Source organism: Lactuca sativa, chromosome 8 (genome assembly GCF_002870075.4).
Source record: "Lactuca sativa cultivar Salinas chromosome 8, Lsat_Salinas_v11, whole genome shotgun sequence".
In the NCBI taxonomy this organism is placed as follows: Eukaryota; Viridiplantae; Streptophyta; class Magnoliopsida; order Asterales; family Asteraceae; genus Lactuca; species Lactuca sativa.
The window spans coordinates 57692285-57706882 of NC_056630.2; the positions used below are offsets into that span (position 1 = coordinate 57692285).

The 14598-nt window shown below is 33.2% G+C and overlaps 2 protein-coding genes across 2 annotated transcripts; both read left to right on the forward strand.

Annotated features, from left to right (window-relative positions):
- Positions 1-3623: 3623 nt before the first annotated feature.
- On the forward strand, positions 3624-4402 carry LOC122195366 (ethylene-responsive transcription factor ERF118). The gene is made up of 2 exons (XM_042897220.1): positions 3624-3686; positions 4025-4402. The coding sequence occupies exons 1-2, from the start codon at positions 3624-3626 to the stop codon at positions 4400-4402; spliced, it is 441 nt and encodes a 146-aa protein (XP_042753154.1).
- A 9268-nt stretch (positions 4403-13670) lies between these two features.
- LOC111910972 (ethylene-responsive transcription factor CRF6) lies at positions 13671-14384 on the forward strand. The gene has a single exon (XM_023906743.1). The coding sequence runs from the start codon at positions 13671-13673 to the stop codon at positions 14382-14384; it is 714 nt and encodes a 237-aa protein (XP_023762511.1).
- Positions 14385-14598: the final 214 nt, after the last annotated feature.

Genomic DNA, 14598 nt, shown 5'->3' on the forward strand with positions numbered 1-14598 from the left:
TTATGCTCCATTGGAGTTTTGGTAGGATTGCAGTCTATCATGCGAGTTTTGATCAGAATGTTCTTGGCATAACCTTCCTGTTTTAACGTGATTCCTTTGTCTTGTTGGTTTACTTCAATTCCCAGGTAGTATGACAGTAGACCAAGATCACTCATTTCGAATCTGGCCTTCATCTCCTTCTTGAACTCTTTTATGTTTTCTGGATTGCTACCTGTAACAAGTAAATCATCTACATATATTCCAATAATCAGACTGCTTCCATTCTTTGTTCTTGTATATACTGAATATTCTTGAGCACACCTTCTGAAACCCAAGCTCTTTAGATACTTGTCTAAGCACGAATTCCAAGCTCTGGGAGCTTGTTTCAAGCCATATAGGGCTTTAGAGAGCTTATACACCTTCCCAGGTTCATTTTTCTTCACGAAGCCTTCAGGTTGCGAGACATAGACTTCTTCAGTTAGGTGCCCATTCAAGAATGCCGACTTCACGTCCAGATGATGTACACGCCACCCATTTGAGCCTGCGAGAGCCAAGATGACTCGGACTGTTTCAATTCTCGCCACCGGAGCGAACACCTCTTCATAGTCGATACCCTGTTTTTGTATGTATCCTTTAGCTACAATTCTGGCTTTGTGCTTCAGGATATTACCTTGTGGATCTCGCTTTACCTTGAATACCCACTTCAGGCCAATTGCTCTTCTTCCTTTTGGTAAATCGACCAGGTTCCAGGTATCATTCTTTTCAATTGAGGCCATTTCATCATTCATAGCCTGTACCCACTCCTTCTTTCGTCTTGCTTCGTCATAACTCGCAGGTTCTTCTTCGTTGCTTACCAACATGAGTTCCTCTGGTGGGAGTTCGATTTCATTGGTGTTTTCGTATAAATCGGACAGTAATCGGTATCGTTTTGGGGCACCGCCACCCGTGGAACTTGAACCGGTACTTGGAGTCGCTACGTGGGTTGAAGAATTTTGTGTAGATGGAGGAATGGGTGTACCCGGCGGTGTGTTGATAGGTGTAGGGATTGGGCTTAAATTTGGTGTTGGATTTATGGGCTGAGTGGAGTCGGCCCAGATGTCATTATTATTGGGTTCCTCGATTTCACCCTCAACTGTATCCGACCTACTTACGTACTCGGATGTATCCGACACCCAATCGCCTTCGTCACTGTAATGCTCCTCACTGAAATCGAAGCCTTCGATGGTGAACGATATACCTGGTGTTGATTTGATCTTCAGTGATTTCTCCCATTCCCATCTCCGATTTTCCTCGAAGATAACATCCCTGCTCACATATATCGCACCGGTATTGGGGTCTAGTAACCTGTGAGCCTTTGAGCCTTTCTCAGTGCCAAGATATACTACTTTCTTACTTCGATCTTCCAATTTCTTGAGATGATTCTTCGCTATTTTCATATGAGCAACACAGCCAAAGACTCTCAGATGACCTACGTGTGGTTTTCTTCCGGTCCATATTTCATACGGTGTGGTCCCATCTAGGGCCTTGGTGCTTAGACGATTTAATACATACACCGCATGACTCACCGCCTCACCCCACAGTGCGTCGGGTACCATCATCGCTTTCAAACAACTCCTGGCCATCTCTAGTACTGTCCGGTTTCGCCTCTCTACTACCCCATTTTGCTGTGGGGAGTAGGGTGCGGTGTATTGGCGTTCCAATCCAGTTTCACTACAATACTCTTCAAATTTCTTAGACAGGAACTCCCCTCCACGATCTGTTCTTAACATTTTTAACTTTTCACCGGTTTCATTCTCCACTTTGCTTCTGAAGTTCGTGAAGGTACGAAAAGCTTCGTCTTTTGTTTTTATAAAAAATACCCACATCACCCTGCTGTAGTCATCAACTAACAGCATAAAATATATGTTGCCTGCAGGTGTTGGTGGTGAGACTGGTCCACAAAGGTCGCCATGGACTAGTTCCAATTTTTTCTTAGCTCTGTAATTTGTGCTTGCTGGGAACGAGCTTCTTGATTGTTTTCCAACAAGACAGCCTTCACACGGTTTGGATGGTATGGCCATCTTTGGCACTCCTTCAATTATTCCTTTTTCTGACATGGATTTCAAAGCAGTGAAGTTTACGTGACCTAGCCTGGTATGCCAAAGCCAGGTTGGGTCTTTGCTTTCACCAACTAGGCATCTTGAGCTGACTTCTCTGAGTTCTATCTTGTACAGGCGGTTTGATGACCTTTGCACCTTCATAAGAAGCCTCATCTTGGAGTCATAAATTCTTAGAATATTTTGCTTGATTCTGATCTCGTCTCCTCCTTCATCAAGTTGGCCAAGACTTATGATATTGCTACACAGATCAGGTATATAATACACTTCTTCTAATTTTCTTTGCTCCCCATTTTTACACTGAAAGGCAATTCTTCCTTTTCCTTCAATTCTCACTTTTGAATTGTTACCAAACCTTACAGTGCCCTGGACTGTGGTGTCTAGTTCCTGAAACTTGCTTCTATTTCCAGTCATGTGGTTGCTGGCCCCTGTGTCCAGATACCACATATTTGAATCAGATGCACTATCTCCATTTGATCTCAGCTTTGGGTTAACATTCTCTTCATTCAAGAATACTTCCCCTGCTTCTTCTTTAGCTTCAAGGGATGACAGCAACAAAGCTGGTTCATTATCTTCCTGGATCAGATTGCTTTCATAATTTCTCTCTTTTCTTGGGTTCTTGCACTCAGCTGCATAGTGCCCGAACTCTTGACAATTGTAACATTGTATGTCACTTTTGTCTTGATTGTGTCCTCCATTTTGACTCCTTTCTTTCTGCTGGTGAGAGCCGCCTCTGCCACGGCCACCTCGACCACTACTTGGACCACCTCTTCCCCGGCCTCTTCCTCTTCCTCGTGAACCACGATTGCCTTTTGGGGCTGACTTAGAACTACCTTCACCCTTCTTCTTGTTTCTTTCAGTCCACTCTTGGTGGGTCAATAGTAACTTTCTCTCCTCTGTATCACCATGTCCCTTCATTCTCTCTTCATGAGCTTTAAGCCTACCGATCACTTCTTCTACTGTCATTTCATCCAGGTCAGCAAACTGTTCAAGGGTTGAGGCTATCTGAAGGAATTTGGCTGGTACTGCCCTAAGTAGCTTCTTCACCACATAGGATTCATCTACAGTATCTCCCAAAGTACGCATGGTACTTACTATGTTTATCACTTTCACAGCGAACTCATCTACTCCTTCTGTTTCCTTCATGTTCAATGATTCAAACTCATACTTCAATGTTTGAATTCTTGCAGTCCTCACCCTGTCTGCTCCCATAAACATGGTCTTCAAAGCGTCCCATGCTTCTTTGGCTGTTTTCTTCTCAGCCAGTGACAACAATAGATCCTCGGGTATTCCTTGATAAATGGCTGCCAATGCCAATTTATCTTTCTTCACTTCCACCACTGTATTGGCTGTTCTAGGTTCAACAGCTTCCCAAACACCTTGGGCCTGCATAAACACCCTCATTTTGATGGCCCATGCAGCATAGTTGGATCTTGACAACATTGGATAATGTAGTGTGACTTGACCATCTTTTTCTCCATTGCTTCCAGACATATCTATCACACGAGGTTGATATTTTGGCATACACCAGGAATGCTCTGATACCAAATGTTGGTATTTTTGCAGGGACAAAATGATCTTTTAACAAGACAATACACAGAGGACAGAATGGTGAGATGTGTAGGGGACGGTTTCAGTGAATCACAGGAAGGGTAAAGTGGGAAAACAGCTTTAAAGAAAGCTGCAAAGTGGGCTGATGAATACAGAGAGCAAAGAAAAGATACAGCAGATAATAGTAGGCAATGTGTTTCTTTATTCACTGAATAAGAAAAGGAACTTAAAAGAGAGATACAAACAATCGTACACTTGCCTATGCCTTTTAAACTAAAAATTTGCTGGAAAGTAGGAAACAACCTTGACTTCTTGCTAAAGACTAGGGACCACTTACTGGTCTCTGTGACTTATTCTAAGCTAAATAAAAACGTGCATGGATAAAAATTCTGAATTAGTCTCAACACTGGTTGGGTACCTATGACACCGCTGAGAAAGCTTTTGAAGCTTACACCAAAAAGAAAGAGGAGCTTAGAAAAAAGGCCGAAAACCAGCAGGTGACACCAGTTTCCAAGGGAGTTCGCGAAGGAAAAAAGGTGGCGAAGCTTGATGATAACCCGACCCGGAAACAGTGCATGGGTGTTCGCAAGACTGAATCGGGTAGATGGAAAGCGAAAATTCGTGACCCAGTTAAGAAATCACATGTTTGGGTTGGTACATTTGATACCGAAGAAGAGGCTTCAGAAGCAATTGAATCAAAGAAGGTGGAATTCGGGTCCTCCCGATCCAATGCCGAAAGTGGGTCGTCTTTGAAGACCCCAAAGACTGAGACTTAAAGTTTGCCTAGTGGTAATGGTGGTGAAATAGCGGTCGTTTAATTATAATTAGGTGAATTGTAGATCGGGAATAAATAAAACAAGCCACCATTGTAGCTAGGGTAGGTTCAGTTATGCTATATGATTATGAAATGATGAATAAATGATATAATAATGATCTCCGTTTGATGTTTTTATCTATTTCATTTGCATCATTTTCTTGTTGTATATCTGTTCCGTTTTCTGCATACTAGATGATCTGATTGATTAGAAGATCAATACATGTTATGAACTTGTGTATCAGCTTGTTCTAGCTTAAGATACGTGCGTATATTATAAGATCAAGCTTTATGGACCATAGTTTTTGCTTTTATGCTTATACCGGTTGAACATCGCTATGCTTGCAACAGTGGAAGATGATAATGTCAAACACTTTTGCAGGAAGTGGTTATGCTAAATTCGCTTGTAGTTTTTTCTTGATTAATTTTCTGCACACCGTTTTTTTAATAATGAAAATCTACTCAAAATCGTAATAAATAATGTTCAACATTCCAAGCATTTATTATTTTTGTTATAAGTTTTTAAATATATTAAAAATGAACTAATTTATCCTTTTTTTTTTATCTATTTTATATATTTTATAAAATATTATAATATAATTTCTAACTTTTAATCATTTCATATTTTGGAAAAAAAAACATTACTTAATAATACATGATTAACTTTGATCTGGAATTGGACATTTTCTTTACACACAACTTAAAATATTTTCTTAGGTTATGTTTTTCATTTCAAGGGAATTTATTTATTTTCATATATTTCATAGATATAGATCTAATAATACATACATCTTTCCTACTAAATAAAAAACTTTTTTGTCACATCACATACTCTCCTTCAATTTGATAAATATCAAATTGTGGTAATTTTGATTAATTTTTTTCTATGTCATTTTATGGGTTTTTTCATTTTATTAAATTTCATATAATATTTTAGTGTAATAATTACAATAAATATATTAATAAATGGATATCAATTTTATTAATAAGCTTACCTACTAATTTTAAAAAATATAAATTAAAGTTTATTAGTTTCTTTTGTTTATTTATTTAAATTATTTGTTTATATTTAAAAGATAAAAAACATTTTAATTTTAATAATTTATTATTTTTCTTATTTTCTTATAAATTTAAAGTTCTCAATTATTTAGACGTACCTTCATATTTATTTATTTTTAATTAATTTTTTTAAAATTAACTCATATAATATATGGGTCTCACAACTAGTTATTAACATAAGAAGATTGGAATATCATGATTTCATGTTACATGGTATTAACATTAATGTATTAGTTGAATATATCGTTTTCAGTTATGTTTTATTCCTACTGTGAGAATATATGCTAGAAATGGGCTTGATAGAACTTATTAAAGCTTTGCATTTAATTTTCACTTGCTCCCTATCAATTACTGCAAATCATTAAAAAAAGGATTTCATGTTATATAATATTAACATTTTTACAGGTATTATGCTTACAATTGCAACTAGTGGTATGTTTTACAATTATATATTTAGGGTCATTAGTCACAATACTTCATCAAACAATTTTTTTAGAGATCACTAGCTTTAATCACTTTCTTCTTTCTAAAACTGTTACCACAATAATATACATATATCAACGTGATTCATTTTTAATCAACTAGCTCGTGGTTACTTATATTTTATAATATTCGTAGAGAAATTAAATATCCTTTTATCTTTTTTTTTTATTTCTATTTTTCTTCATATCAATATCAATATGAAATAATGTTCAATGTCATAAAATTAATAATATTTGAAAACACTTGTCATTATTAAAAATTAATTTTAAAACATTTGTCATCAATTCATGTGAGTAGGAAGATAAAAAAGTGACATTTCAAGAAGAAAATTTGGATTCTTTAAATTGTTCAATGAGCACACAATAGTTTGAACCACTTTAGATTTTAGGTCAACGAAGAGAAAGTGAATATATTATTTTAATAGATGATTTAATTTTAGATGAATATGTGGTTATATATTCAGCGAAGCTGATACGTGTTATTAACCTGCTTATGTATTATTGTTACGTATTCTCATATATGTAGTAATTAAAGGGGATACACTTATATTGATATAAGATCATCACCGTCTATTATAGATTGTATTAGGCTTATATTTCGTAAATAATATGTTGCAACTTCCTCTCCCTCAATGATTTTTTGTATGGAATATGTAGCTATCTGGAATTTGTAGCTATGCCTTAATGGTTTTTTATAAAAGAAATTTTTTTTTTGAAGTTTTTGGATTTTTGAACGAAATTTAAAAATAAAGAAAATATTTTTGGACTTTTTGATTTTTCAAGATAATACAGAAATAAATAAAATATTTTTGTGATTTTTGATTTTTGAATTAAAAGACAAAAACAAAACAAAAAATCTTTTTGGAATTCTTGATTTTTGAATAACAAGACAAAAAAAGTTACCAAAACTTCAATAGTAAACCAATCTTGCTAAATGATTTAGAGCAACTATCAATATTGAAGGAAGTTGAAGCTCTGACTGTGAACACTAATCTCTGAATGTTCTAGTGCCACTTTGGAAGTGTTAAAAGTATTGAAGTCAGCAAAAACCTTCGAAATCAAATATAAAAATATTAGTTATATTTTGGAACTTAAGAAACTTCCATCATTCCTAATCAATCTAAAATTCTCATGAAAGATTTTTCGTTAAGAGGTTTTGTGAAAATATCTGAAAGTTAATCGATGATATTAATAAAATGAACTTCGATATTGTCATTTTCAACACGATCTTTGATGAAATGGTATCAAATAGCAATATGTTTCATTCTTGAATGTTGAACTAGATTATGTCATATACGAATTGGACTTTGAGAGTTACAAAACAAAGAAATTTATTCATGTTGATCACATAGTCACTTAGTTGACTATAAATTCAGATCACTTGTGAAGTACTAGCAGCATCAACAATATACCCATCATCTGTTGTAGATATTGATAGACTTGTTTGGAATTTGTAGCATAGCGGTGGAAAAGTTAGAATTTCTTAGATTCTTGATTACTAGAATTCTTAAATTCTAATGAGAGTATTAGATTGTTAAAAGAATGTTTGCAAATTTGGAATTGTAATTGCTTTTTATTTTTATTGGAATATCTTTTATTTCTTCAAATAATGTTTATGTTCTTCATAACATTCATAAATTTACATTTTTAACTTTTATGTTATTCCCATAATGATTCTTAAAGAAAATTTCTTTTTATTGTAAATAACAATAATAAACTTGTTTCCTAAAAGTTTGAAATTCATTATTTTGTTTCCTTAAATAAATATACACAAAATATCTAAATTACCCTTGGGACATCTTGAAATTTGAATTCTTAAAAAGATAATAATAAATGTAAAAATATTTTTTCACGAATGATTCTATTTTTTTCATTGATCAAATGACTATGATTTAGTTATACAGTTACACAATAGATGATAATTACAAAATGATGCGTCTAATTCATATCTATACTCAAAAAATGATTTGACGAACTTTTTTTTGTTTTTTTTAAATGTGCATATATGCACATTTGAATGTTCATATATGTGCATCTATGAACATTTAGTGTTGTTTTTCAAAAAATTTCTAAACCAACACAACAATGTCACTCTAATACCAACGCCTAAGAGAATCACAACTTGAAAACGTCGAAAAACACAGAAAACATAAATATACATGCATGCACATCTAACATATATGTACAATTCCAAAAAAAATATCAAATCTTTTTTGGAGCATTGATTTCTTTTAGACGCCAACTTTAGGAGTGCAATAATGGTCTTCGTTTTGAAAATGATGAGCTCATTAGGAGCTTTTGGATTATCGCAAATCATTTGGTTCTCTCTCTCTCTCTCTCTCTCTCTATATATATATATATATATATATATATATATATATATATATATATATATATATATATATATATATATATATATATATATATATATATATATATATCTGTTGGAAACAGAAAAATAAAAATAAAAACTGCATTGACCAATCAAGAGAGGAAAGAAAGGGGCATGAGGGAGGAACGACTAGTTCCTACACCGCACCACATACTGTATGAATTGTTTGGTGTTCCTATGTGCGATTCCGGCCACCAAATGTTGTATGTATAAGTAAACCGTACAGCTTAAGTCAAAATCTATTATTTTTATAAATCATTAGCGTTTAAATTATTATTTTTTTCAATGAGCCGTATGGTAACAAAAAGGGAAGTGATTCGTACACAACAGTTTTTTGTCATACAAACAATTCATGTATTATATAATTGTACAATACAACATTTTAAAGAATCAATTGTTGTGTATGTAAAAAAAATGTTGTCAACTCGCTAACAAAAAATACCATATTGGACTACAACTAAAATAGGTAAAAGTTCTTCAACTAAATAACATACTAAAAATAGTAGAGGAAAGCTGGGTAAATGACATTTCAAATATTATACTAAACATGGGTAAATGACATTTCTTGTTAGAAGTTTGAAAATATTTTAAAGTCACATATACATGTGTGGTCACTAAACCTTGGTAAATGACATTTCTTGTTCCAAAATATCGATTTTGTCTATTTAGATCCTTGTTCTAAAATTTGTTGAAACTTTTTACACCTTATAATTCATAAAATTTATTTTTATTGAACTTTATTATATTTTGGGTTAACGCTTTGTAAAGAGAAGATTATATATGAAGTATAAATGATTTATTACTTTTTGTTTTGTATATGACATGCCTTTAAAAGTGAAATATTTTGTTTAAATTATATCACTTTAATAAGTAATTATGACCTATTAGACTAGATGTAGACTGTTAAGCAAAACTAGCTGGAAGGTTGTAGCTGGAATTTAAAAAATGTAGTATTTATTTGTATATGAGTGTTCGGAAAAAATAGATGAAAATTTTTAATACATTTAAAATTACATAAAATGATTTATCTAAAACACGTCATTGATTTTGAAAAATGGTAATTAAGTCAATGTGTATAATTATTATAAATGAGTTTTTTTTGTTAAATGTTGCTTGAAGAAGTTTTTTGGATTTGAAGATTTTCGTTTTAGCTAAAAGCCACAAGCTCTTATTGTCAAACAAAGTTTTTATTTATTTATTTATTTTGTCGAGTTTTTCTTTAAAAATTAAAAGTTAGAAGCTTTGAAAATCTGCATATCGAACATGTCGTACTCTCCAACATGCCTAGAGTCTTTGTCTGAGTGGATCACTTTGATTTGATCCAATGCAATCATACAATCAAATGAATCATAGATAATCAAGCATATATCCAAGGCAATAGTATAATCAAATGAGCCCTAGATAATTAAATAACCAAAATTCAAAAACTTCAAATAAATAAATGATAAATGAGAAACATACCATACGACATGTTATTAAAATAACACAAACCATATATCACAAGCCTCAAAACCACATATATGTTGGAATTGTTTGACTTGGATTCATAATCACCACAAGACATAAAAGATAGGAGAGGATTTCGATTACCATTAAAAAGTGATATATTTCCTATTCCAGTTGATTAAGCTATGATCTTATGCTGCCTCAAGCGTCTGACGTAGACCTGACAATGGAGCGGGGTATGACCATAATCCGATCCAAACTCGTAGTAATTATGTGGGTTTGGAGTGTATTTTTTTTATTCGTTTCCCCGTTAACGATCCATACCCGCTAACCCTTTTATTAAATGGGTCGGGTATGGATCATCACCGATCCGTTCCATTTATAACCCGCCCCATATAAATTTTAGAATTATACATTTATATTTTATACTTCTTAACGTTTAATTTTAATTCCAATCAAAAGTCCAAAGGGCAAAGGCAAAAGAAAAAAAATGCGTTTACATAGGAATCGATAAGTCGGTTTATAAACTTATAGACTTCTATCAAGAATCATAATATCATTCAATTTATATTCATCAAGAAATCGTCATATCCATTTCTAATTCAATAAATCATTTTTTAACATGAAAAAATTTAGCAATTCTATTCGCTATCACTACAACCGACAGTCATAAATCAATTCAAAGTTGTTGCAATAATGATTTTTAATTCCGATTGAAATTCCTTGTGTATCTAATGTCCTTTTCTAAATCAATTCTTTTTATTTAAAAAAAATGTTATTTTAAGTATTAAGATATAGTATACATTTTTTTATTTAAGAAATTTTATTTTAGGAATTAATTAAAATGTGTCAGATTATTTAAAAACATTTGGGTTTCGGGGCGGGTTTGGATATTCGTTGATTCAGTGGATAAGAGTATACGTTTGATTATTTAAAACCATGCGGGTTACGGAGCGGGTTTGGATCGGATTTTGAAATTTGTTAAAAGAGTTTGGATCAAGGCCGATTCGCTCAAACCCCCTCTATTGTCAGGCCTAGTCTGACGAAGACTTTTGATTTCTTTCCCATTTATAGGTCATAGTATACATCGTGGGGTGATGGAATAAGGGGGATGGTCCCTTAGGCCCCTTAAATGTTTTGCCCTTACGTATTGGATTATTTAGAGATTTGAAAACACAAAGGGCATAATATCCTAAGTTAATACTCTAAAGCAAAGGATTACCACCGAAAGTGTCACTAGCATTCAATTGTTTCAATTGCAAGATGTTATTAGTGTTCATGAGGTTTAACTGGGTTTGATGATTGTTTATTAATTACTTGTTTATAATATGAAAATAAGTATTTAAATGGTTCTTAAATACACCTATATACAAATATTTCAAATAACGGTCACCTATAATTATAAAAACGAAGGTTTAGACCGCATTAGGTAAATTATGATTAGCCTTGTAAGTTAAAAGTTCTAGTAAACTAGTTTATATATTAGTAATAAATAGCAATATTATGTGGTTTATTCCACAAATAAAAAGTTAAAATTAGATTCTTTTCTATAAGGAATTCTTTATGTAAGGAATAATTGTAACTCAGTAACAATGGGAAATTATCATATGAATCATCTTTCTTTCATATAAATCATCTAGTAAAATATATTAAATGAGAACATGATAACATAGTATTAATTAATGAATCATGATAACATAGTATTAATTATATTGAATTATGTCAAATGTCAATTCATTTATACATATAACAATATTCCTTGTATTGGTTATGTTCTTTATTTCTTGTCTAGTAGAAACTAATCGAACTCTATTTGATCTCCTAGATCCTGGTTTGGAAGCTTAGTGAGAGCTCTTACCTCATGGTAAGCTTTGGGAGATTCATGCTAGCGTTTATTGAGGGGGTTGGAAATAGCGTTTGCGGTTGAATCATTTTAAGTAAAGTTAACATAATAAATATGTATTAGATATAAATAACAATTAAAAATGATACTTTACATGTTTAACATACACACCATGATTTTGAAACTAGGACGTATAAATGACAAAAATTTGATGACATGTGATATGTGATGAAAAATGATTATGAAATGGTTGTAAATATGTAAGTAAGGAATTAAAGAATTCGACAAGTGTGTTTAGTCATTTAATAATGTTAACCACCAAATTTGGTGATCTACATATTTTGGATCAAAGTAAGTCATGAAGTAAAGAATTGAGACTAAATAGATATTTAGTATCACATGTGAGTATATAATGTTTTCTACTGTGATTCATGTAGAAAAAGCTATTTATTTTCATGCATAAAATACATATTCATGTGAAGCATAAAAAGCTATTTATTTTCATGCACAACATACATATTCATGTGAAGCATTTCTAGATATGAAATATACATATAAATGTAAAGATACAAAGTTATGTTTATAGAATGCATGATACATTATTGAATAGTGTGGTCAACATCATGGAAATATACTATAAATATTATTCTTATTACATTTCTTATTCAATTCGACTTTATTGTGTCCAATGATACGGAAAGAAAAAAGAAATAAGTGATGATCGAAAGACCAAAGTACACACTGGTTATTTTATGACCTAGAGGATGGCTATGCCATTTTAAACTGTCTAAACGTAAGTTTTCCCTACTATGGTTACAACCATTACATAAATTAGGTTCCAAAGGATTGGAATATATTGTTAAAGATTTTAGGCTTTTGTTTGATCGAAACATATGTGTGATAAATAAAGCAAAATTGTTACTTGTCATAAATCGAAATGCGATATAAAAAAATAAATCCTACCTTGAGGATGAACCCAGAGAAAACATACATCAAAGGTACACTCATGATGTTGTAGGTTTGAATTCCATAAAAATATAAGATTAACTTGTTCCCTTCTATCTGGCTTACACACGTGGGAATAATCTTTATGCTATGATAGTCAATTAGAAATTAAGATTTTATCTTCTAGTATGATAGATCCAAGAAATCAGGAGTAACAAATAAATCAGTTAGACGTTCTCCGGAAGTCACCAATTATAGAGACAATGTCAACATGCTTCATATGTCATGTGATATTATTGTTTCGATTTCAACATGCGCCATATTGAAATAAAATATTGGAAGGATTTGGTGGATGAAGGATGATTTAATGTCAAATCTAGATAGCAATCTAGAAACTTGTTGAAACATGAGTTATTTGATAGATATGTAACCAACTATCATCATGAAATTTGGGGTGTTGGTGGGAGGGGGGGGGGGGGGGGGGGGAGGGGATTTGTCGTTTGTCGACCATAGCTTTGTTTTGTTTTTGCACTTTGGAGAGAGATAAAAGAGGAAAGAAAAATAAGACATAATTATCATGTAAAAACCATATATTCTTTAGATTAATCGAACTAGATGATATGTTATATATGTATACAATTTTAATTTGCATGAAGTATTAAATATTTATTATCTAAACATGTAGAATAGAAGGTAACTATATTTGCATGACAATCTTAATGTCAAATTCCTATTAAAATAACATAGAATATTAAAAGTTGTTTATTCTAATCATCATTTGTGACATATAAGAGAGAGATCAATGAGTAAACGTCTAAAACGTAAATGAGTAAGGATTAAATAGATACAAAATTTATAAATGAGGGATTGAAGAGGTGAATTCTTGTATCAAGGACCATAAATGTCACTCGGACATTCGAAGGATCATTTATGTAACCCAATCTAGTTTAAAAGAGCACGAGCACTGTCGCTGTCAGTACACATTCTCTTTCTTTATCAATCTCTCTCTCTCTCCCCATCGTATCTACGTGTTTCTTGTGTGCTTGCGTGTGGGGGCTCAGCCATGGCGGACCAACCTGGTGTCACAAAAATGGAGAATTCCGCCGAAGACGACAACAAACAGCAGATGGAAGCCACCGTAACCTACCCAAGAAAAGTCCGGGTCATAGTCTCCGACCCTCACGCCACAGATTCATCATCGGATGAAGGTGGTAACGGTGAGCGACCATCGCGACGCCGAATTGTTCACGAGATTGTTCTTGGGCTCAGGGCCGGAGAAAACAAGGACGACGGTGAAGCGTCAAAGCGGAGGGGTTCCATGGATGAAAAGGAAAACGAAAGGATACGGGGCAAGTTGTGCTCTGAAATCCGTGACCCGTTTAATAAAAAGCGGGTCTGGTTCGGTACCTTTGACACCGCTGAGAAATCTTTGAAACCTTACAAAATAAAGAAAGAGAAGTTTCGTGCTGGACAAGCGGCTGAAAACCAGCAGGTGACCCCAGTTTCCAAGGGAGTTCCCGAAGGAAAAAAGGTGGCGAAGCTTGATGATGACCCGACCCGGAAACAGTGCAAGGGTGTTCGAAAGACTGAATCGGGTAGATGGAGTGCGAAAATTCGTGACCCAGTTAAGAAATCACAAGTTTGGTTAGGTACATTTGATACCAAAGAAGAGGCTTCGGAAGCAATTGAATCAAAGAAGGTGGAATTCGGGTCCAAGAGGACCCTATCCAATGCCGAAAGTGGGTCATCTTTGAAGACCCCAAAGACTGAGACTTAATGTTTGCCTAGTGGTAATGGTGGTGAAATAGTGGTCGTTTAATTATTGGGTGAATTGTAGATCGGGAATAAATAAAAAAAGCCACCATTGTAGCTAGGGTAGGTTCAATTATGCTATATGATTATGAGATGATGAATAAATTATATAAAAATGATATCCGTTTGATGTTTTTAGCTATTTCATTTGCATCATTTTCTTGTTGTATATCTATTAC